The sequence below is a fragment of the Miscanthus floridulus genome, unplaced genomic scaffold (genome assembly GCF_019320115.1).
Source record: "Miscanthus floridulus cultivar M001 unplaced genomic scaffold, ASM1932011v1 os_1194_1_2, whole genome shotgun sequence".
Lineage (NCBI taxonomy): Eukaryota > Viridiplantae > Streptophyta > Magnoliopsida > Poales > Poaceae > Miscanthus > Miscanthus floridulus.
In genome coordinates this window covers 995-23,502 of record NW_027097585.1, presented here as the reverse complement: position 1 = coordinate 23,502, position 22,508 = coordinate 995, and the positions used below count along the sequence as shown (strand labels likewise).

The 22,508-nt window shown below is 44.3% G+C and overlaps 1 protein-coding gene and 1 pseudogene across 1 annotated transcript; both read right to left on the bottom strand.

Moving 5' to 3' along the window:
- Window positions 1-115: 115 nt before the first annotated feature.
- On the bottom strand, window positions 116-9,198 carry LOC136533791 (protein ALP1-like; annotated as a pseudogene).
- A 3,083-nt stretch (window positions 9,199-12,281) lies between these two features.
- Window positions 12,282-13,945, bottom strand: LOC136533793 (probable carboxylesterase 8). Its single transcript, XM_066526326.1, has one exon. The coding sequence runs from the start codon at window positions 13,835-13,837 to the stop codon at window positions 12,842-12,844; it is 996 nt and encodes a 331-aa protein (XP_066382423.1). The 5' UTR covers window positions 13,838-13,945; the 3' UTR covers window positions 12,282-12,841.
- Between the last annotated feature and the right edge of the window lie 8,563 nt (window positions 13,946-22,508).

The window sequence follows — 22,508 nt, the reverse complement described above, 5'->3', positions numbered from 1 at the left end:
TCAGCACACGGAATTTATCTTCCATAGTGTTGATCCATTCTTTAGCATCAAGTGGTTCTGTTGCTTCCTTGAATATTGGCGGCCTAGTGTCCATAAAATCTTTGAAGCTGCTATACTAATTCACCCTAATGCCACCACCCTGATTGTTACCACGCTGAACATTGTTGGCGATAGTATGTAGAAAATCCTCCATATTCTTCTGGGATTGTTCCGTGTTATGCTGACTCTCGAGCAACTGTGCGAGGAACACCTCTAGGGTAAACGGGGGAGGAGGTGGCAAATGTGGTTCATGGGGGGGCTCATTGTTGTTGATGTGGTTTCCACCATCACCACCGGTCCTCGCACTGTTAGCACCGGTCTCAACGGCCTCATACGTGGTACGACGAGTATTTGTCATCTGCATATTTCAACAAGTAATGCTTGAGTGAAGCTGTAATAATTGTGAGTGAATGAAAAATTATGCCAAACTGAATTTACTAGAGAGAATAAATTCATACAATAAGACAAAGGCACAATAATCGCATCCCAATTAAAACAACATCACTAATTAAATTACTTCAAAAGCAAACATTACGTCCATACAACCAAATTGCCAGCATACATACACTGGACTTTTATGCATTCAGATTTCGCATTACTAGCCAAGTTCCAATCACATGCCAAGTCTCATTAGTTCGAAGCGAGATACATTAGGTTACATGCCAACAAAAGAAAGGTCATCGCGATAGGACCTAAACACTAGCGCAAGGCGACTAGCCTACTCCTCGGGGTCGTCGTCGGGGTTGGAGACGGAGACGTCACCATCACCCCTAGGTGAAACTACAGGCTCGTCCTTGTCGTCATCGTCGATGTCCATACCAGTGGCGTCTAGAGGAGCATATGGGCCAACCCCATTGTAGAGCGCGTGAAACTCCTCATGCAGGTTGATGTTGTACTCCTCTAGCTCATCGACCCTCTACAGCAGAAGGTCCCTCTTGTCCTAGGCTTCATTCCTTTCCTGAACCAACTGTCCAATCATGCGGTCTGCATTGTTGTTGGCTTGAGTTAACGTATGCGTTCGCTGCATAGCTTTATCACCTCTCTCTATCGCCTGGTCCTGCTGTAAGCTCATATCAGCCAACTGTTCCTGCAAACTAGCTATAGCATGTGCCTGCTTCTTCTTCTGCTTTCTTACCTTGAGCTTATCATGACTACGTAAGCCAGTCAAAGTCCAGTAGGTACTCTCAAGACCCTCATACGCTCTAATGGCAGCGAACATAGCACTCATAGCATGGTTGTCGCTAGCCTGTCCCTCAGCTGGATCTCTGACCAAAGCACTTCCCTGAGGCTGAACCTAAATAGCATCACGAGGATCATCCCTAGGAAAGATGCCAGCTAGAGCTGCTACAAGCTCACTGGGAAATCTGCTCATGATATCCCTGATGACATGGAAATCTGCTCCCTCTGCACCCTCAACAGGAGTGTGACCCTCAAACTCCAAGTGCCAACCATCCCATTCTAGAGCATCACCAAGAGCAGGAACTGTGATCTCTACCACCGCAAGTCCATCCTCTGCTAACTGGCTCTCATTCCAAGAGTACACCGGCTCTTGACCCTCTAGGTACCCCACATCATGGAGCACTCTCCAAAGCAAGGTTGGCATGCCAAACTCGCTCAAGAAGGTGTCCGTGGTGCGGTGCTCCCTTAGGGCCAACGGACGTTGAGGTGCTCTTCCTCCGGTGGACTTATGGGTGGTCTGCTTCGTGCAGGCCATCTGTAGTAAAAGTTCTTTTATTACCCCGTGGGAACATATTTTAGGTGATACAATTTTTATCAAAATGAGATAATCAATTTATAAGAGGAGGAATGCGTGACATGAATGAAATGCACAAGTAATATGATGTATGTACGTGCCGTACATTCTCATAAACTTATGAAATAAATAATTTCTAGTGACAAATTCAGTGGCATACAAACGATCTCTCAAATACATATCTAATACGTTCTACACTGTAACACCCCGGTGTTATGCCTGCATTTAGGCATTGCTAATTATACATATTGTGCATCATCAAGCATCCTATTCATATATGCGCAATCTTGCATATAACAACTGAAACATTACTTCGAAACATACGAAACATGTTTATGAAAAGTAAATGATGCATACACTTATTAGAGTTGTTTTGCTCTGATTCTTGCTTGCTAGTTGAGTAGAAACTGTTGGTTATGCTTGTAAATCATCTAGAATTGTTTAGCAAAATTTTTGGAGCAAGGTTTGTATTCAAATTAATTCAAAACTTTGCTTCCAAAGTAAATTCCCAAAATTAGGGTTTTTGAGTTAAAATTTAACTTTGATTCTATAATTTAAAAATCTAGATAGAATTGGACTTTGGTCATAAAAGCAAAGTTGTAGGGAATTAAATTCTAAGCAACTTTCATTTTTGGTACATTTTCAAAAGAGGTCATTTTCTTGCTCAAAATAATGATTGAAAGATGGCATTTAAAAAATTTCTTGAAAATATATTGAAAAATTCCATTTCTATTTGTCTGGGCCGCCGCCTCGCTTCTGGCCCGCCAGCCGAAGCCGGCCCAGCGAGCCCACGCACGCCGCGCGCCTCGCCTTCGGCCCAGCCCAGCGCCGTGCCAGCTCGGCCTGCCCCCGTGCGCCGCGCCTTCTTCTCCCGCGCGCCGTGCCCGTCGCCGCGCCACGTCCTGACCGCGTCAGGCGACGCCCGCCGTGTGTCCGCCACGCGCCCGGCTAGCTCTGACCACGCAGCGCGCTGGCGGGCTTGAAGAGGAGCGCGCCCTGCTGCCAGCCGCACGCGCTCTGCCTTCACTCCTCCCGCGCTGCCTTTCCTTCCGCCAGAGCCGCGAGCCCCGAGCTCCGCCCTCACCGCGCCCGAGCTCCGCCGGCGTCAAACTCCCGCACCACCGCGCCATTCTCCAATTACTCGCGCCCGCAACTCCGCCTCGCCTTCCTTCAAGTCACGCTCGAGCTTGCTCCGCCTTCCGAGCACAGGTTGGGCCTCCCTGCGTCTCGCCGCCGACGGCCATGGCGCCGCCGTGCTCGGCCGCCATGGAATCCGTCTTCCTTCTCCCCTCCAGCCTCGCCTAGCTACCCTACCGAGCTCACCTTCTCCTCGCACGTCTCCTGTGCTCGCTCGCTTGCGCCGCCGAGGCCGGAGATGGCCGCCGGCCGCTGGCCGAGCTGCGCCGCCGCGCCAGCGCGCGCCACGGTGAGGCACCTTGCCTCGGCTGGCCAGGCCGAGCCAGGCCGAGGGCTGACGCCCTGTTGGGCCGTCCCCTCTCCCTCGCGCTCGGGCCGCGCAGGCCGGCTGTGGCCGTGGGCCAGTTCATTTCCGCAGGCCGGCCCAGTAGCATTTAAATGATTTGTTTTCAATTTATTCATTATTATTTGAAAACAGAAATGGTTTGCAAAATATTTGGATACTCAAAGTTGCTCCAAATTTGTTGAAACAAATTTTGCTAGGTTCCTTATCATCAGATCTACTAGGTAAAATTATTGCATGCCATTTTTGAAATACTTTTCTGTGGAACTTTATTTAATCATGAATATTGCTTGATAACTTTAAAAATTTGTAGAAAAATCTATAGGATTCAGAAAAATATGATTCTAAGTTTGTTAATCTTCTAGTGTCATGTACTTCTTAGGAAAAATATGTTTCATGCATGTGTTGTGGAAAATTTTGAGGTGTAGTTCAAGTACCTTTAATGGCTGAATTCTGTTATTTTTGTTAGAGAGCAAACTTTGTATAAAACATGCATGTGATAATTTTTGTACAGTCATTATATGCTATTAAGAACCTAGGAAAAATACTAATTCTGTTGTTTGACACTTTTCATAGTACAAAGTAATTTCATGCTCATTTTTATGCTATAGCTTGTCATTTTTGTGTAGGATAGTTTACTTATCCAAATTCCATGAAATTTTTATGGTAGTCTGTTTAGGGTAGTAGTATGCTACTGTAATTTTCTCAGATTTTTAGTAACATCAAAAATATATGTTGCTATTCAAACCTATTATTAATTAGAGTTTAAGCAAGTGTTGCTTTAAGTGTGATTAGGAAATTAGTAAAGCTTTGGTGTATCTTTGAAGCATTTCATAAGGTATGTTAACTTAACATATTAGTAGTAGAAGAGAATGCAGTAGATGACATGTGCTTGTAGTATAGTTCTTGGATGATGTTGACTACCTTGCATTTCAACATATCCATTACATTCATCTCCTTCGATGCACCGTTTGCATAATCACTTACGCGCATTGCATCATACAGGATCGCAAACCTGAGAACCCAGTCGTCATTACCCGAGGAGCCCGAGGAGCAGCCCGAGGTGCAGCAGCAGGAAGTGCCTAGAAGTCGACGAGGAGGACGTTGAGGAACTTCCGGAGTGCCCCGATCACCGTCCGAGCTCCTTCGAGAGAGGCAAGCCCCGGAGCATTTTCTCCCGGTTTGCAATTATTTAATTAAATACTTTACTTTAAATTGATGCATTACGTTCAGGAGTTGTTTGCAACCGTTGCTGCATTATACCTTGCTTACCTTTGTTATACTATATCCTTGTTACCCTGGTATCCGCAGTCGAGTCAATGCTTAGCTGGCTTAGACCGGTAGAAGTCGGGTGATTTCCTGTCACCTGCGAGCTATAGGTGGTTACCTGGATCTGCTTGGATGACTATGAAGTCATGGTATAACTAAGTGTTAAATGAAGTTGAGACCGGACGGAGACTTGCAGAGTTTTGGACTGTAGTGTTTCCGTCTGTGTCGATTAAGGACCGACCGTTGTTGGGCCTCGAGTCATAGTTGAACGCATGCCTTACATTTAGCTGGCCGGATAAAGTACCTTCCGACCGCGAAGCTGGGAGATTTTTCGGGCCGAGTAGATTGCCCGCAACGCACTGTACCGGAGCAGGTGTGGTAGGACACGGGGGCGGGATGATAAGACCAAAGTGCAGTCGGTCGGCCCCCGGGTACATGTGGTTCCTGGCAAACTCGAGATTCCTGGAAAGTTGACTCGGTGATCAATATCTCACTTTAGCGGGTGAGTGAGGTTTGTGTAAGGAATAAATCACCAGCTGGTTAGGAATCGATTCGAATCGCCATCGCTCCTGGATAGTGAGCACTTGACTTGAGTTACTTCATCGTAGTAAATGTTATGGAACACTTGGACAGTTATAGTGAATATGACAGTATGGAAATTGTTTAATGATCATTGGTTATCATTATCTACTTAATCACATGATTACTCTAGCATAAGTGCAAATCTAGTTGACAGGTTAATAATAATTCACTTGGCAATAATGTTTTTAGAAAGGTTCTTGAAATACTAAAAATGCTTCTTTTTGCAAATGAGTCAGCTACCCTACTATAAAGCCCTTCATAATCCTTGGTGTCATTTATTTTCGGTTATGTCGGGTAAGTCTGGCTGAGTACCTTCTCGTACTCAGGGTTTTATTCCCACTTGTTGCAGATGGGACAGATGTATTATGGCTACTGTATCAACTGCCTTTATCCTGCGATGGGTGATGCTTAGGACCATGGGCATGGTCATTCCTTACATCTCATCTAATGCTTTTGTTGGAGATGATCATCCGCTGGCACTGTATTTAAACTCCGCGTGAGTGTGTGTGTGGTTTAAACAAATGACTTCCGCTACTTTTATTCGAACTGGTTTGTAATAACTATGTTTAAACTTTGATGTATCTGAGACCGCGAACTTTTATGTAATATGTGATGGTGACCGCTAAACTTACTACGATCATGGCTGGGACACGAGTTGGTTTGAAATCCTTCGTGATTTCATGGACTACCGGGTTATACGGGCTTAAGTTGGATAAATCGTCTGCTCTAGTGGATGATTTTCTCACTTAATTTCGTATAATTGGTCGGTTCTATCACATACCCACATCTGATCCGCAATTGTTTGTCTAAATTGAACGGTTGCAGCATGCTCACTTGCTTGTCCAGTATACGATGTAGCATGGGTTTGCATTGGCCAATTCGAATCTTGAATGATGAACTCATCAATCCTATCTGATATGACAAAATTATGGACTATGCAGCAAGCTACAACAATATCTACTTGAGTTTGGAAAGAGAAGAATGGAGTTGCATCATCAAGAATTTTGAATCTCCTCTTAAGTGAACCAAATGCACGCTCTATAGTCACACAAAAAGACGAGTGCCTAAGGTTGAATAACTCCTTATTTTGGACCGGATTATTCCCCCACTCATTCAAATGGTACCTAACTCCATGGAAAGGAGGCAAGAATCCCGGTTTGGCTCCATAACCGGCATGAAAGGTCCTAGTATGGCTAGAGGGGGGTGAATAGCCTATTTAAAAATCTACAAATCAACTAGAGCAATTTGATTAGTATGACAAAAGGCGAAATATAAACTTGCTCTAGCTCTATAAGGGTTGCAAGTCACCTATCCAATAATTCTAGTTGCAATAATTACTATACACACAACTTGCAATGATACTACTCACTAAGAGCTCTCAATCTTGCTACACTAAAGAGCTCCACTAGATGAACTTAAATAACAAATCAAGCTCTCAATTCTAGTTACACTAAAGAGCTTGCCATAACTAGTTTGCAAGAATATAAAAGAGTGAGTAAGATGATTATATCAATGTGTAGAGGGATGAACCAATCACAAGATGAAGATTAAGCCAATCACCGGGAGAATGCAAATGACAAGAGACAACCAATTTTTCCCCTGAGGTTCACGTGTTTGCCAACACGCTAGTCCCCGTTATGTCGACCAACACTTGGTGGTTTGACGGCTAAGAGGTGTTTCACAAACCTCGTCCACACGATTGAACACCGCAAGAACCTACCCACAAGTGAGGTAATTCAATGACACGAGCAATTTACTAGAGTTACCTTTCGGCAATCCACCGGGGAAGGTACAACTCCCCTCACAATCACCAACTCGTGCCGATCCTCCACCGCTGCATCAAGCCGTCTAGGTGGTGGCAACTACCAAGAGTAACAAGCGAAATCCGTAGCGCAATACGAATACCAATTGCCTCTAGATGCAATCACTCAAGCAATGCACTTGGATTCTCTCCCAATCTCACAATGATGATGAATCAATGATGGAGATGAGTGGGAGGGCTTTGGCTAAGCTCACAAGGTTGCTATGTCAATGAAAATGTGCAAGAGAGTAAGCTTGAGCCGGCCATGGGGCTTAAATAGAAGCCCCCATGAAATAAAGCCGTTGGGCTACTCACTGCACTGAACACGGGCCGACCGGACGCTCCGGTCAGATTGACCAGACGCTGGACCTCAGCGTCCGGTCGTGCGATGTGCGCCACGTGTCATTGGCTTCAAACGCCGATCTCCCAATTTCAATGGTCAAGTGATGACCGAACACGTCAGTTAGAAAGTGACTGGATGCTGGATCTTAGCATCCAGTCGTTTCTAGTAAGGTTCCAAACGCGACATTTCACGACCGGACGCGTCCGGTCATGCCTGACCGGACACACCCAGCGTCCGGTCACACAACGTCTCCTCTGTGCGCCTCACGTCAGCGTACGTCAGCATTGACCAGACGCACCCTGCTAGCGTCCGGTCGCAGAGCGACCCAGCATCCGGTCATTTGACCGACGCCAGTGTCTTTGCTATTACACCTGACCAGACGCGCCGGTCCAACCGTGGCCAGCGTTTGGTCACACACAGTGACCTCTGTCTTTTCTGTCTAGAGCGCCGGTAGCACCGTCGGACTGTCCACACTATACGGGTGGACACTCCACCAGTGGAGTTTCTTACCCTTGCACCTAAACTTCACCACCCTTGATCAAATGTGCCAACCACCAAGTGTATCATCTTGTGCACATGTGTTAGCGTATTTTCAAAAATATTTTTAAGGGTGTTAGCACTCCACTAGATCCTAAATGCATATGCAATGAGTTAGAGCATCTAGTGGCACTTTGATAACCGCATTTCGATACGAGTTTCACCCCTCTTAATAGTACGGCTATCAATCCTAAATGTGATCACACTCGCTAAGTGTCTTGATCACCAAAACAAAATGGCTCATATGGTTTATATCTTTGCCTTGAGCTTTTTGTTTTTCTCTTTCTTCTTTTCCAAGTTCAAGCATTTGATCATCACCATGCCATCACCATCGTCATGATCTTCGTCATTGCTTCATCACTTGGAGTAGTGCTATCTATCTTATAATCACTTTGATAAACTAGGTTAGCACTTAGGGTTTCATTAATTAACCAAAACCAAACTAGAGCTTTCACGGCATCAACAAGATAGAATTTGCCTAGCATATTGTAGAAAAGGAGATCACATTTCAAGTTATCAAAAATTGGCATAACGAAATTAAGTTGGTGATTTTTTTTGTTACCTTGTGGAACACGAAGGCCATTAGGGTGTTCTAAAGCATCTCGCAAAACTAAAGCATCATGTATTGTGCCTTCCCAACCAGCCAAGACATAAGTAAAACGTAGATCGAAATCTACGACTGCCATTACATTTTGAGTTGCAAAGGACTTTCTACCACGAAATGAATGCTCCAAATCTCTAGGAACAGATGCTCTTACGTGTGTACCATCAATAGCTCCAATACAATCCTAGTTTATGTTCATCAAAGTAAAAATTAATTAGGGGCCAACACAAGGTTACATAATTTAAATGTGAAACAAAGGTAGGGATAAACCTCACACCTTAAAATAAGGATCCCACCGATAGTTTCCAGCAATTTTGGATGGAGTTTGCAATGATGGGGGCCTAATAAATTCTGTTCGTAGCTCTCCAATGGCATGAAGGACATTGTTGAAATAGCGGCTTACTGTTTCTCCTGACCTTTTATAATTAGTGCCAACTAACCTATTTCTAAGGTTGTGCCCTACTGTATTTAGAAACATAGCCACCTATTGCTCAACACACATATGACTAGTGGTATCTTGAAGCAACCCTCGATCTCTAAAAAGGTTACAAAATCGATAGAAACATGCTCTATTAAATCTAAGCATGTTTACACAAGTTGTATCATCCTTCCAAATGCAAGTGTCTAGGTATTCTTGTCTAATTCTATCACTTTCCTCAATTGGCGCATAAGTAATACCAACTCTACTGGCACGTCTTTTTCTTTTTCTAGACTGAATAACCGTGGCCACCATGAACAAGAACATATATGCGGCAGCTGAACAAATTAGAACCTTGGTTCTCTGATCCATCTACAATGCAACAATCAAAGAAAGAAAAATAATATTGTCATGTCATGCTTAAACACATATCAGAAACATGAGGCAACCTACTAGCGCTACAACGTAGGGAAATTTTTTTTCCATTGGACTTTGCTGATTTTTTACCATATGCAGAAGCAAACATGTCTCAAGCATAAATCACATCATACTTGTTAAATTACTGGAGGCACATTTAACAAAAAAAGTAAATCCATTGTGTTAGGGTTTGTATACCTTGGGCAAATCACAAATCTGCTAATGGAGAAGGAGGACGAAGCCGCCGGACGTGTGCCGCACCGCCGCCGCTGACCACAGGCTGCACCGCCGCTGCCGACCACAGCCCACGCCGTCGCTGCAAGGGCCGGTGCCACGCCGCCGCTGTGGGGGCCGGTGCCGCGCCGCCGACGCGCCGCCTGGTGCCGCGCTGCCGCCAAGCGATGTGGCCCCATGTCCCGCGCCGGTGAAGGATGCGCCGCCACCGAGCTCTCGCCCGCTCGTGCCTTTTTCCGAGAAAGAACCGAGTGAGGCTATCGGTGAGAGGTGAGAAGAAACGATAAGAAAGCAGGGACCGCCTCCGTCCGTGTAAAAAAAATAGGATGTGAGTCAAGGAATCTGAGGGGAATATGCTTAGGTGGGATGTCCCTGTCCTTGGGTTGACTCCCATCCAAACAGCCCAAATCCCAGGTCCATCCCATCCCGCCCCTACAAATCCCTCCAACCATACACACAGTTACTATACACGGCCCTACGAAGGGGTTAGGAGCTCAAGATAATTCTTTCTTTGCCGAGACGAAAAAGGAACCCATCTTTTCGATTGAAAAATGTGAGTCTGTTTTGCCCACTCTATCCATCCCCCTCTATCAAAATGATCAAAAAAAATAAAGGAATAGAAAAAATATAGGAATATGATAGGAATACATGTGTAAAACATAGGATTGAAAAAGAAAGGAATTTAATGAGTACGGTTATTTGGATGGCCAACGGAAAAACACATGGTTTCTAGATACGAGTTAGTGGTAGATCACTTCTATTATTAACCAATCATCATCAGCAAGGATCAAGCAACCTGGGCCCCACCTATCAATCTATCATTGGGAGCCTGACCCATCCTACGTTAGATCACCTACAAGGATGACAGAGTTGTTTGCCTCGATCCTACGCGTGGGAGAAAAAAAATGATTGAACGGGATGGAAAGTTTCTTGTGTTTTTTCCCTATAGAATCAGCCATGTAGGAACTTTTCCTCTATTTTTCCTATATGGAGCTTCCTACGATCCAAAAGCTGCTATAGTCCTTCAATCCTAACAGATATGAATCTTATTTTTTTTTTCTTTGTTTCACCTACATTCCGAAGGGGCCCTCATTGGCAACCTTGGCCGTGGCCACCTATCCTTGCGCCGCTGCCCCCTCACGAGATGCAGGACGGCGCGAGAAGAAAGGAGAATCTAGGAAGATAGAAAGAGGAGGATGGAACAACGCCCCGTTCGCTGGTATGAAACTTGGCTGAAAGTGGCTGAAAAATACTGTTCCGACTGAATTATTGTGAGAGAAAAATATTATTCCGACTGAAAAAGAAGCTGAACAAGTCGAATATGGGGTAAGCCGAACAGAGCCAACATAGGTAAAATAGACATTTCATACTCATGTTAGCTGTTGTTTTAGCTAAAATACATAGATGGTAGTGGCATACTCGAAGCTTAAAAATGAAACGGTGATGTAAAAGTCTGCAATAACTTTTTTCAGTGATCGATACGGGATTTGGGCATTTTATAGCGACTTGTAGCAAATTGTGTTATGCGACTATTAGATATTTAGATAAATTAAGCAAATTGTGTTATGCGACTATTAGATATTTAGATAAATTAAGGTATACTTTAATTTAAAAAAAAACGAAAGGTTCGTGACAAACATGTGCACAGGTGATCTATCCATAACGACAAGCATATTGAACACATCGATTTAAATAAATAAATAAAACAACGAAGTTGCTAGTGTGTAACCAAAGAGGGACTAGTCCCAAAGGCACCGATTAGGCACCTCCCACTAGTCGACATAGTGGGCTATTTGAAGTTGTGAATCACAGTTGATGCTGGGAAATGTTAACCCCCACAAAGATCCCAAACGGTAAGTTGTACAGGTTTGTCCTGTACGTCGTATCAAAAGTTACGACATCTCCAAGGTGCTCGTAATCTTGTTGATTTTTCCTGGTGCACCACAACATATTTAGGCCATGTTTGGTTACTACAGGAAAATTTTAGTCCCTGTCCCATCAGATGTTTAGATACATGTATGAAGTATTAAATATAGATAAAAAAAATAACTAATTGCACAGATTGTGGCTAATTTGCGAGACGAATTTTTTAAGCCTAATTAGTCCATGATTTGACAATGTAGTGCTACAGTAAATATGTGCTAATGGTGGATTAATTAGGCTTAATAAATTCGTCTCGTAAATTAGTCTCCATCTATGTAATTAGTTTTATAATTAACTCATATTTAGTTCTCATAAATATCATCCGAACGTCCGATGTGACATGGACTAAAATTTAATCCATGGAACCAAACACCCCATTAGTATTCTCCCGTCTGCATCATTCTGGAATCTGACCTTCATATCATTTGTCATCTCGGCTCATCTGCTCTAGTAATTCCATTGTTTTCTTTATATCCTCCTTGATGTCATCCTGTGCTAATCTTGCGCAAAGGTTTCTAACTGCTCGCCAACGTCCAACCGATCTGGTGTTCTTTGTCGATTTGTTGTTACTATGAGACTGCAGTCTTCCATTCGAAGCCAATACTGTGGAGGCAAGCAATAAATGCTACCTGTTTCATGGTGTAGCGCAAGTTGTGCAATCAACTCAATTTGCATCTTTACAACCAATCCAACCGTATGGGAACGAAGCCAACTTCTATATTTTTACTCTCTTTTCTTTTTTTTGGCATCAGAGTTGACTGTAACATTTTCTCTCGTTCTTTTTCTCAATGGCAAAGTTGACTGTGAAAACCTGTCAAAGGTATCAAGCATGACAAGTTCTCAAGTACACATGCATAATATAAAGGGTGTGCTTTCAGTTATTCAATGGCCCCGTTCGCTGGTCTGAAACTTGGCTGAAACTGACTGAAAAACACTGTTCTGGCTGAATTGTTGCGAGAGAAAAACACCGTTCCGGCTAAAAAAAAAAGCCAAACAGCCATTTTTAAGACATGCGAACGGGGCCATTGAAAGCAATCTCTATCAGCTGTACAAATACTACAACAGCATACTACAGGGTAGTACTAGTAACAGATGTGGGGGTGCCTCTTCATCTTGGTGTACTTCGGGTGGCCACCAACCAGGCAACCACGCACAATTAACGCCGAAATCGACCCGCGGGTAAATAAAAACGACACAAAAAAAGAAAAGGGCGGCCAACTTGTGTAGCTATCCGGAATTGAACGAGCTCGGCACTACTATGCCCGTGTGCCCGGGTCTACCCATCGGTTGGACGTTGGCGAGCTCGCCAGTCGCCGCTCAGCATTGTAGCATGACGATGATGATATGATATGATTGAGAAGTGGCCCTTAAAAATCGGTTCAACTTGCACCCAAGTGCCGTACAGCAATCTCCACTGCGGCCCGATCGGTTTGACCATGTGTCACAGCTTGCTCATACCAACCACGTCGCCGGCGCTGGCGCCGGTGTCGGTGTCGGCAGAGGAGTGGCGGCGAACGAAGTCGGCCACCTGCGCGGTGAACTCCGCGGCGTAGTTGGCCTTGAACAGCTCCATCGCGTGGTACCCGGCGCCGTCGAGCCTCGCCTCCACGGCAACCCCGGCCTTGCGCAGAGCGTTGACGAGCGTCCTTGTCCGGTCCCGCGGCGGGTCCTTGCGCCGGCCGAGCACCAGGCAGGGCGGGAGCCTCAGCAGCCGCGCGGCGCCCACACGGGTGACCATCGACTCTGGGTTGCAGTACTCGTGGTCCCGGTCCGCGCCCACGGGCAGCGCGAGCTCCCAGAGCAGGTCGTTCGCCGGCAGCGGCAGCACGCGGTCGTCCACGGAGGCCGCCTCCGCGGGCGACCTCGCGGCACCGCCGAGGTGCGGCTGGTTCAGGATCACCCCGCGCAGCTCCACGCCGGCGTCCGCCGCCGCCAGCGCGGCGCGGAACGCGATGCTGGCCCCGTTGTGGCTGCCCATCACGAACACGGGCCTGCCGGCGGCGGCGTGCGGGCGCGCCCACAGGACGGCGTCGGCGGCGTCCTCGAACGCCGCGGGGAGGCGGTGCTCGGGGGCCAGGCGGTAGTCCACGGACGCGACGGCCGCCGGCGCCGCGGCGGCGAGCGCCGTGCAGGTGTTGTGGAACGGCTCGGAGGCCGCGCGGAAGAGGACGTACCCGCCGCCGTGGAAGTAGACGATCAGCGGCAGGCGGTCGTGGTGGCCGCCGGACCCGGACGGCACGAAGAGGCGGAGGCCCGTGCCGGTGGCGTCGTTGAGCGGGACGTCGTTGGAGTGGACCGCAATGCGGCGCGCCCCCTGGTCGTCCTCGATCGCGACGGGCTCCCCGGCCGGCGCCGCGGGGAGGAGCGGCGCCTCCCCGTAGCGGCACAGCGAGCCGTCCGGGTTGAAGCGGATCTTGAGGTACTTATACGGATCCATTGCTCCCACCGCTGCACTGCACAGCAGAGCTCTACCTCGGTGGCGAGACAACAGACAGGTGCGTGCAGGTGCAGCGTGCTGGCTGAACTGTGCGGAACTGAGCTAGATCGTGGCGCTTATATACCGCGAGCGGGGCGGGGGCTGGGCGCGCAGCGGCCCGCCTGAGTGTCCTTGCTCTGAGAGCGACGGCCGCTCACGGGGACCGGTTGGGTGGCGCGATCCCATCGACGGGTGAGACGAGACGAGCAAGAGCCGTCCACACTCTCTCACCCACCGGCCGCCGCGCGGGGGCCCGGACACCGTGCGTTCAACTCTCCTGGGTGGATCGCCGAATCGGATGGCAGCTCGGCGTGGGGCGCGGAACGTCGTGGTTGGGTTCAGACGCGCGGATGCGACGGGACGGGCGGACGGCGGGATCGGCTCGATCGCCATTCGTCCCGGGTCGAAGGGAGGCGGAAAAGGGAACGCGGCGCGCCAACGAACACCGAGCGCGTGTGGCGTCTACTGCCTGTGGCGCGAGTGGCCGCGGTGAGGCCACGCAGGCCCTCCGGCCTCCGTGTGGGACGAAGATGATTGCGCTGATGCCGCTTTGAGCTCTCGGACCTGTCCTTTAGCCGATAGGAGGCCAGCAATTTTCCTTCCGTGCAGGAAACGCGGGGTTGCGCACACCTTACTTGTGCGCTTCCTGCCTCACTGAAAGTGGTAACATAAAGTCATGCAGACATGCACGGATGTACGTAGGAAAGAAAACAGTTGCAAATTCGGTTCATTTGTGCATCACTTATTATGCTCGCCACTCGGCACTTCCATCCTACCCTTTAGCTAACGCAAAGCGGCAACGACGTGATTAGCGATCAAGATTCAGGCGACAGTAATATCTACGGATCAGACACATCCCGCTCTTCTTCTTTTTTTTGGAAAGCTTAGCCTGGCTGTCTGATTTTTTCCCTTATCTTTTTTGAAAAAAAAATGACTCAGAGCTATCATAGCACGAAACAACCACCAACCACAGTGCTACTAGGTTTGAAAGGAATGGGAGCCTGTGGGGCTAGGCTGCACGAAATACGTTAGGACTGTCGTGTAACAATGTCAAGTTGTTTTTAGAGCGAAACTGTCCATCCAAATTTAAGTTTTCAACTTAACTTGACGTGGATATTTATATCTTTTTAATTGATTTTAGGATTATAAACGTTATCTTTTAGTGGTAAGCGATGTGTTTTGTGAATCTCAGAATATGTGTCCAGTCTTTCAAATGTGCTCATGCGTTAGTGTCGTCTGCACTTTTGGGGGGGAAAAGTTGTTTTTAGAATTCCATAGAACGATTCCAAACACCGAGTGCGATTCCAAAGCCAGCTGACCCGAGTGTACCGTGTGAGCGTATGGTCCGGGTAGCTGCTGACCTGGGTACCTTTAATGCGAGCGACAGCCCGTGAGCACGATGTCTGTACTTTGCACGACGAGCCCCGATCATCTACTCTACCCACTGATGGAAAAAGAGCCGCCCAGATGGCCAGATGTCACCGCCGCCGGCCATGCACCTACGGACGGAGCGGAGGCGCCACTCACCGGGGTTCAGATTCTCTGTAGGAAAGTCACTGGTGACTTATGCCATGCCCGATGCCCTCCATTCCACATCCAACGGCTGAAAGAAAAAAGCAACTTTTCCACCACAATAGCAAAGCCCAGCACCGGTGATTCTGGTCCGCTGCACGCGGTTGGCTGCCCTCCCCCATGCGCGGAATTTTTTTTGGCGGAATTTTTTTTACGGAAATAAAAGACTTTTTTAACCATTTCATTGAAAATCCGAAACTAGATGCTATGCTCCACCTCCACTACAAGTTTATGTCTTATAAATTTCTGAACTTACGTACGTGTCCAATACCTGACATAGAGAAAAAAAAAACTTTAGGTGCGTACATGATATTTTACATGGCCATTTTACGTGTTCAATATATATGACAGCTTGTATTTTATTAGAAGAGCATCTCAATTATGTAACATATTTTAATCGAGTCAGCTAACGTACATACTCAATTATGTAACGTGTTAATAACATGTATATTTTAGACCGTCGACGTTCACGTTCGTGTTAGCGTGTAATATGTTTTACATCGTCAACGTTCATGATTCAGTTAACGTGTTAATTAGATGTTGATATTTTTTTATGTATATAACATATTTTTTAACTGAGTATGTGAATTAAAAAAAGATTATTTGAATTTGCATTCAAGATATACTGTATGCTTTATCAGTTATTTTAGTATTCTTGTGCTCGTCTTTTTCCTTTTTCTGTTCTGTGACTGTGCATAAATATTTTATCCTACTAAAATAACTGATAAAGCATATAGTATATCTTGAATGTAAATTCAAATAATCTTTTTTTTAATTCACATACTCAGTTAAAAAAATATGTTATATACATAAAAAAATATCAACATCTAATTAACACATTAACTGAATCATGAATGTTGACGATGTAAAACATATTACACGCTAACACGAACGTGAACGTCGACGGTCTAAAATATACATGTTATTAACACGTTACATAATTGAGTATGTACGTTAGCTGACTCGATTAAAATATGTTACATAATTGAGATGCTCTTCTAATAAAATACAAGCTGTCATATATATTGAACACGTAAAATGGCCATGTAAAATATAGTAAGTAAAGAGGTTACCATAGTATTGCTCATTAAAAATACTTAGTAAAATGCCCGTTTAATTTTGCTATGAAAATACTTAGTAAAACTATATGTTATTTCTCTGTTTCATATATAATAATCCTGAGTTGGGCTATATTTGGGCCAAAACCACAGCTGGGCTTTGCTGCTTGGGGTGGAAAAGTTGCATCTTCTATCAGCCGTTGGATGTGAAATGGAGGGCATCGGGCATGGAGTAAGTCACCCGGTGAGAGGAAAGTCACCGGTGGAAAACTTGTAGTGGAGGTGGAGCATAGCATCTAGTTTCGGATTTTCAATGAAATGATTAAAAAAGTCTTTTATTTCCGTCAAAAAAAATTCTGCCGAAAAAAATTCCACGCATGGGGGAGGGCAGCCAACCGCGTGCAGCCATATTGGGCCAGAATCACCGGTGCTGGGCTTTGCTATTGTGGTGGAAAAGTTGCTTTCTTCTTTCAGCCGTTGATGTGGAATGGAGGGCATCGGACATGGTATAAGTCACCAGTGACTTTCCTACAGCAAGTCACACAATCTGAACCCCACTCACCGGCCGTCTTCACGGCTCCGACCGCAGAAGCACCGCCCCGCCGTCCCCAATTTTGGCATGTGGCTGCATGCTTTTACTGGAAACGACGGGCATTTATCTGCGCCTCCCCGTGTCCACACCGGGGAGGAGTGAGTGCCTGCGCAGCGGTGTATGCGGCGCGCGCGGCGCCGGCGAGGACGACGACCCCCGCGCGGCCAAACTCGTGCGCCGTGCACGGAGGACGGTTGACGCAGCGGCTGGCGGCCTGGCGTGAAGGACTGGAGGTGTTCAATGTTTGTCCAGGTCTCTTCCGCGTGTGGAACAATGCAGCATCGTTGTCGGAGTCGGGGCCGACCGGCCGAGGACGGCACCACGTGCTGGCCGGGTCCGGACCGCCGGAGCCCTGAGCACCGAATTTTTTATTTTTTAGCTTTTTATTTTAAGTTTCTCAGAAAATGAATGCTGGGAAGAAAGATTTTCAGAATCTGAATTCTTAGCTCGACGCCATCGATGTTAATATTGAGCTAACACGTCTCGACGCCAGCGTTTCTAGCATCAAGCACTTGAGCTCGATGCTGACATGGCGCCAGCTCGACACCATTGACGCTAACGCCAAGATATACAGCGCCGATCGTCTACGTGCACGCGTTGCACGGCTCGCCTAGCACGGCACCATGTGCTAGCTACGCAGTACTGCTAGCAGAGACTTGATAGCAGTAGACTCAGCAAAGTCGTCGGACACATGGCCTGATATATATATATATATATATAGGGAGAGGCTATTCAGTAGCCGGCTACAAAATAAGTTATTCTGTAGCCACCTCCATTTACTATAATTTTATATACTAATTTACCATAATATAAATATATATTTACGATAATTGGGTTACTATAACACATGGGGATATTTACCATAACGTTATATTAAACCACTTAGTAAGGAGTTACTATAATCTCGTAAAATAACATAGTAATTATCGTAACTCAAAGTGGCTACAGAATAAGTTATTCTGTAGCCAGCTACAGGATAGTAGTTCTATATATATATATATATATATATATATGGGATGTTTGATTTTTTAGTCGTTCCTAAAAATTCATATCAAATCGAATGTTTACATACTAATAAAGAGCATTAAATATAGATCAATTATAAAATCAACTACATAGATAGAGACTAATTTGCGAGACGATTTTTAAGCCTAATTAATCTGTCATTAGCATATGTTACTGTAGCAACATGTCGTCAAATCATAAACTAATTAGGCTTAAAAGATTCATCTCGTAAATTAGTCGTAAGTTGTGTAATTATTTTTATAATTAATCTATATTTAATACTCCATACATATATCTAAATATTTTATATGATAAAAATTTTAGGTGAAGAAACCAAACACCCCCGCTATATGAAATGCCGTGGCCGTATGCACAGCTGTGCTGCCCGGTGCCCCGTGCGTGGTGCCTGAGGGACATGTGGACACACTGGGTGCCAAGCGCGGAGGCGAGACGTGATGCCTGAGGTGACGTGTACCGTGTACGTGCGGCCGTGCTCTGCGCTGCGCCCACGCGCTCTGTCCGTCCCGTCTGCGCTCAGAGCGCGTGTTCAGTTGCTACTCTAAAATCTCAAAAAAGTGTTACAGTATCTGTTATATCGAATCTTATGATACATGTATGGAGTATTAAATGTAGATGAAAAAAACTAATTACACAGTTTAATTGGAAATTACAAGACGAACATTTTGAACCTAATTAGTCCATAATTAACACTAATTGCTAAATAAAAATAAAAGTGCTACGATAGCCCAAATTTCCAAATTCACTCAACTAAACCCGCGCTGAACAGATAACGTTAAAAGAAGAGAAGGTTTGGATAAGAACAGACAACACTGAATGAGTTAAATATTTTTGTGTGAGACACCATAGAGTTTTCCATCTTTTGACCAACAACAGATCCTACGTGCCAGAAACAATTAAAATGGTAAATTTGATTTGTAATCACATAAATGTTTTTAAACTATATGTTAGCAAATTAATCTGCCACACATTACTATTCTGTTTTAGTCCTATCTTGCTAATCACGGCTGCTGTCCGTGCTTGTTTATTCCTGTCTTGCTCCCGCCATGGAACAATCACATGTCTATTAATTATATTAAATTGTTACTATTTTCCTTTACTCCTTGCAAAAAAAAATTTACACATATATTTATTTGTTAATTAAAATTTAATGTTGTAATGACAAATATTTTAATAATAAAACAGGTATTCATCTCTTTTAATAATACCTCATGTTTTTTTTTTGTTCCGAACAGGCCCTCAGAAGAACCAAACATGATGTACTCTCTGTCCCAGAATATATGTCGTTCTCACTTTCCGAGAAATAACTTTAACAAAATATATATTAAAAAATATTATTATTTATGATACATAATTAGTATCATTGAAAAAATCTTTGAATCTAGTTTTTTAACAAATTTATTTGGAGACACAAATATTACACATATTTTATATAAATTAAGTTAAAATCGTGGTACGGACACTCAAGGAATGGAGGGAGTAAGAGCGAAGAGGAGATGGCCGGGGAGCATGCAAAGCACGGTGGGTAGTACTCCGTGTGACTGACGTTCATGGTACATATAGGCCGGATGGATGGAGGGACAGCGACGCCGAATTGAAGCAGCCACAGTGCTAGCCGGCCTAGGTGCATGCGTGGTAGCGGCGAGCGCGAGGGCGCAAGTGAATGCGCCAACAACCCAACAAAGAGGTGGTTGGAGAATTGAAGTGCCTCATTGAATTGAACAGATTTGCGTGCTTTATTGCAATGAACAAACGATTGCGGCCTTGTTTAGACACCCTCAAAATTTCAAGTTTTTTCACTCTCTCTTTATCACATCAATTTTTAGCCGTTTACATGGAGCATTAAATGTAGGTAAAAAAAATAACTAATTACACAGTTTAGTTGGAAATCACGAGATGAATCTTTTGAGCTTAGTTGGTCCACGATTGGACAATATTTACCAAATAAAACGAAAGTGCTACTATTCATCGGGTTGAATTTTTTTTCAATCTAAACAAGGCCTGCGTGATTATTGCGTCTCCTAGAAAATGTATACAAAATTACTACTACCACGTACATTCCAATGAACAAACGATTTGCGTGCTAGTGCTTACTTTTCAAAATTTTGTAAAATTTTTTAAAATTTCTCATCACATCGAATCTTTGGACGCATGCATGAAGCATTAAATATAAATAAAAAATAAAACTAATTACACAGTTTAGATGAAATTCACGAGACGAATCTTTTAAACCTAATTAGACTATGATTAGACACGAATTATTAAATAACAACGAAATTGCTACAGTATTATTTTTTAAAAAAAAATTACAACTAAACAAGGCCTAGTAGTAGTGGCCACACGCACTGACGCACATCGCATATGGAGCCTACAGTCCAGTTTAGTTGCAAAAAATTTTGCAAAATTTTTCAAGATTCTCCGTCACATCGAATCTTTAAACGCATGCATGAAACATTAAATATAAATAAAAAATAAAACTAATTATACAGTTTAAACGAAATCCACGAGACGAATCTTTTAAGCCTAATTAGACTATGATTGAACACTAATTGTCAAATAACAACGAAAACTGCTACAGTGCTATTTTACTAAAATTTTCGGATCTAAACAAGCCCTACGTGTTTCGTAGCTGACATTCTGACAACACATGGCAAAGTCAGGACGCTAAGCTCGGCGTCAGCGGCGTCGAGCTGGTGCCACGTCAGCGTCAAGCCTAAAAGCTCGGCGTCAGCGTTTGACGCCGACGCCGAGACGTGTTAGCTCGGCACCAGCATCGATGACGCCGAGCTAAGGATCCAAATTCTAAAATTTTTCCTATAGAGGTCTATTTGTGAGAAACTTTAAAAAAAATAAAAAAGTAAAAAATTTAGCCCTGAGCCCGAGAAAATGCAGGGGAGACAAGCAGTAATTAGGTCCGTCTCTGAAAGTTTTATTCACATTTAATATATTGTCACGTAAATATTTTGATAAGGTAGCACCGTATTTAAAAAGAGAGAAGAAGTGAGTTTTACAGGGATGAAATTCTCTTAGCACAATTACAAATTCGTAATGAGTCATGAGATTAAATGTTTATGAAACAATGAAATGAAACTATGCGTTGAGAGTGATTGTTTTTATTGAAGTTTCATTGCATTTTATTTAAGGTGATATTCTTGGAAACAATACTATGAAACTCCCTTTAAAACTGGCTTACGTATGCATTTAACGTATGAGTAACATTTAGAAAGAAAAATTACCGTATAAATTTAAGACTACACCTCTAATGTGTTAGATAATTATATATGCGTAATAAAGATGGTCTCGACTCTTGACTGAACTTTTTTCTAAGGCCATGTTTAGTTCCACTCTAAAATGTCAAAAATTTTAAGATTCTTCGTCACGTCGAATCTTTAGACGTATTCATGAAGCATTAAATATAAATGAAAAATAAAACTAATTACACAGTTTAGATGAAATTTACGAGACAAATCTTTTAAGCCTAATTAAACCATGATTAACACTAATTACTAAATAACAACAAAAATGCTACCGTAGTATTTCACCAAAAATTTTGCCAACTAAACGGTACCTAAGCTAGGGCCTTGTTTAGATGCCATCCAAATTCCAAGTTTTTTCACTCTCTCTCCATCACATCAATTTTTAGCCGCTTGCATGGAGTATTAAATGTAGGTAAAAAAATAACTAATTACACAGTTTAGTTGGAAATCACGAGATGAATCTTTTGAGCCTAGTTGGTCCACGATTGAACAATATTTGTCAAATAAGACGAAAATAATACTATTCATCGATTTAAAATTTTTTCGCAATCTACACGAGGCCTAGGCGTCGGAAGATGCGAGATCCATTTCTCCCATGTGCAGCGTCGTAGCCTGCCCAGTAGGCCACATGCGCGCGCATGTGTTTGGTCAGCGCACTTGAATGAAAAGTCTCTTCTTTTGTCCTTTCTGCGAGTTGCCGCTCTCATAAAAAAAATATTTCACAAGGTAGGAGTAAGTCGTGAGCAATGGTTCATTCTAAGCATCTAGGTAAAGGCATGAGCTATGATTCATTCTAAACATATACTTTTTAACTATGCAAATGATGGTCATTTCAAACTCCTGGAACACACAAAAACGTTTTACAAACATGCCTAAGTGCTTGCAGGATGCCATTTAATAAGCGTATGTGCGGGTTATCTGTTTTCTGACCAAGAGCATCACCAAGAGTACCCAAAAAGTCTATCAATCTAGGAATTTTGGCAAGATTGAAAAAAAAAACTCATCTCTGATAACTCCTAAATTCACCTCCAAATTTTTTGGCACTTGAAAAAAATCACCCCCACGCGTGTAAAGTTACGCGCGCTTATCGTCACCCCAATCTGAGGTGGAAGGACGTGGGGAAGAAAAAA

What these genes read in the sequence shown, in the direction of transcription:
- LOC136533793 (XM_066526326.1), bottom strand. Translation starts at nt 13,837, where the DNA reads ATGGATCCGTATAAGTACCTCAAGATCCGCTTCAACCCGGACGGCTCG.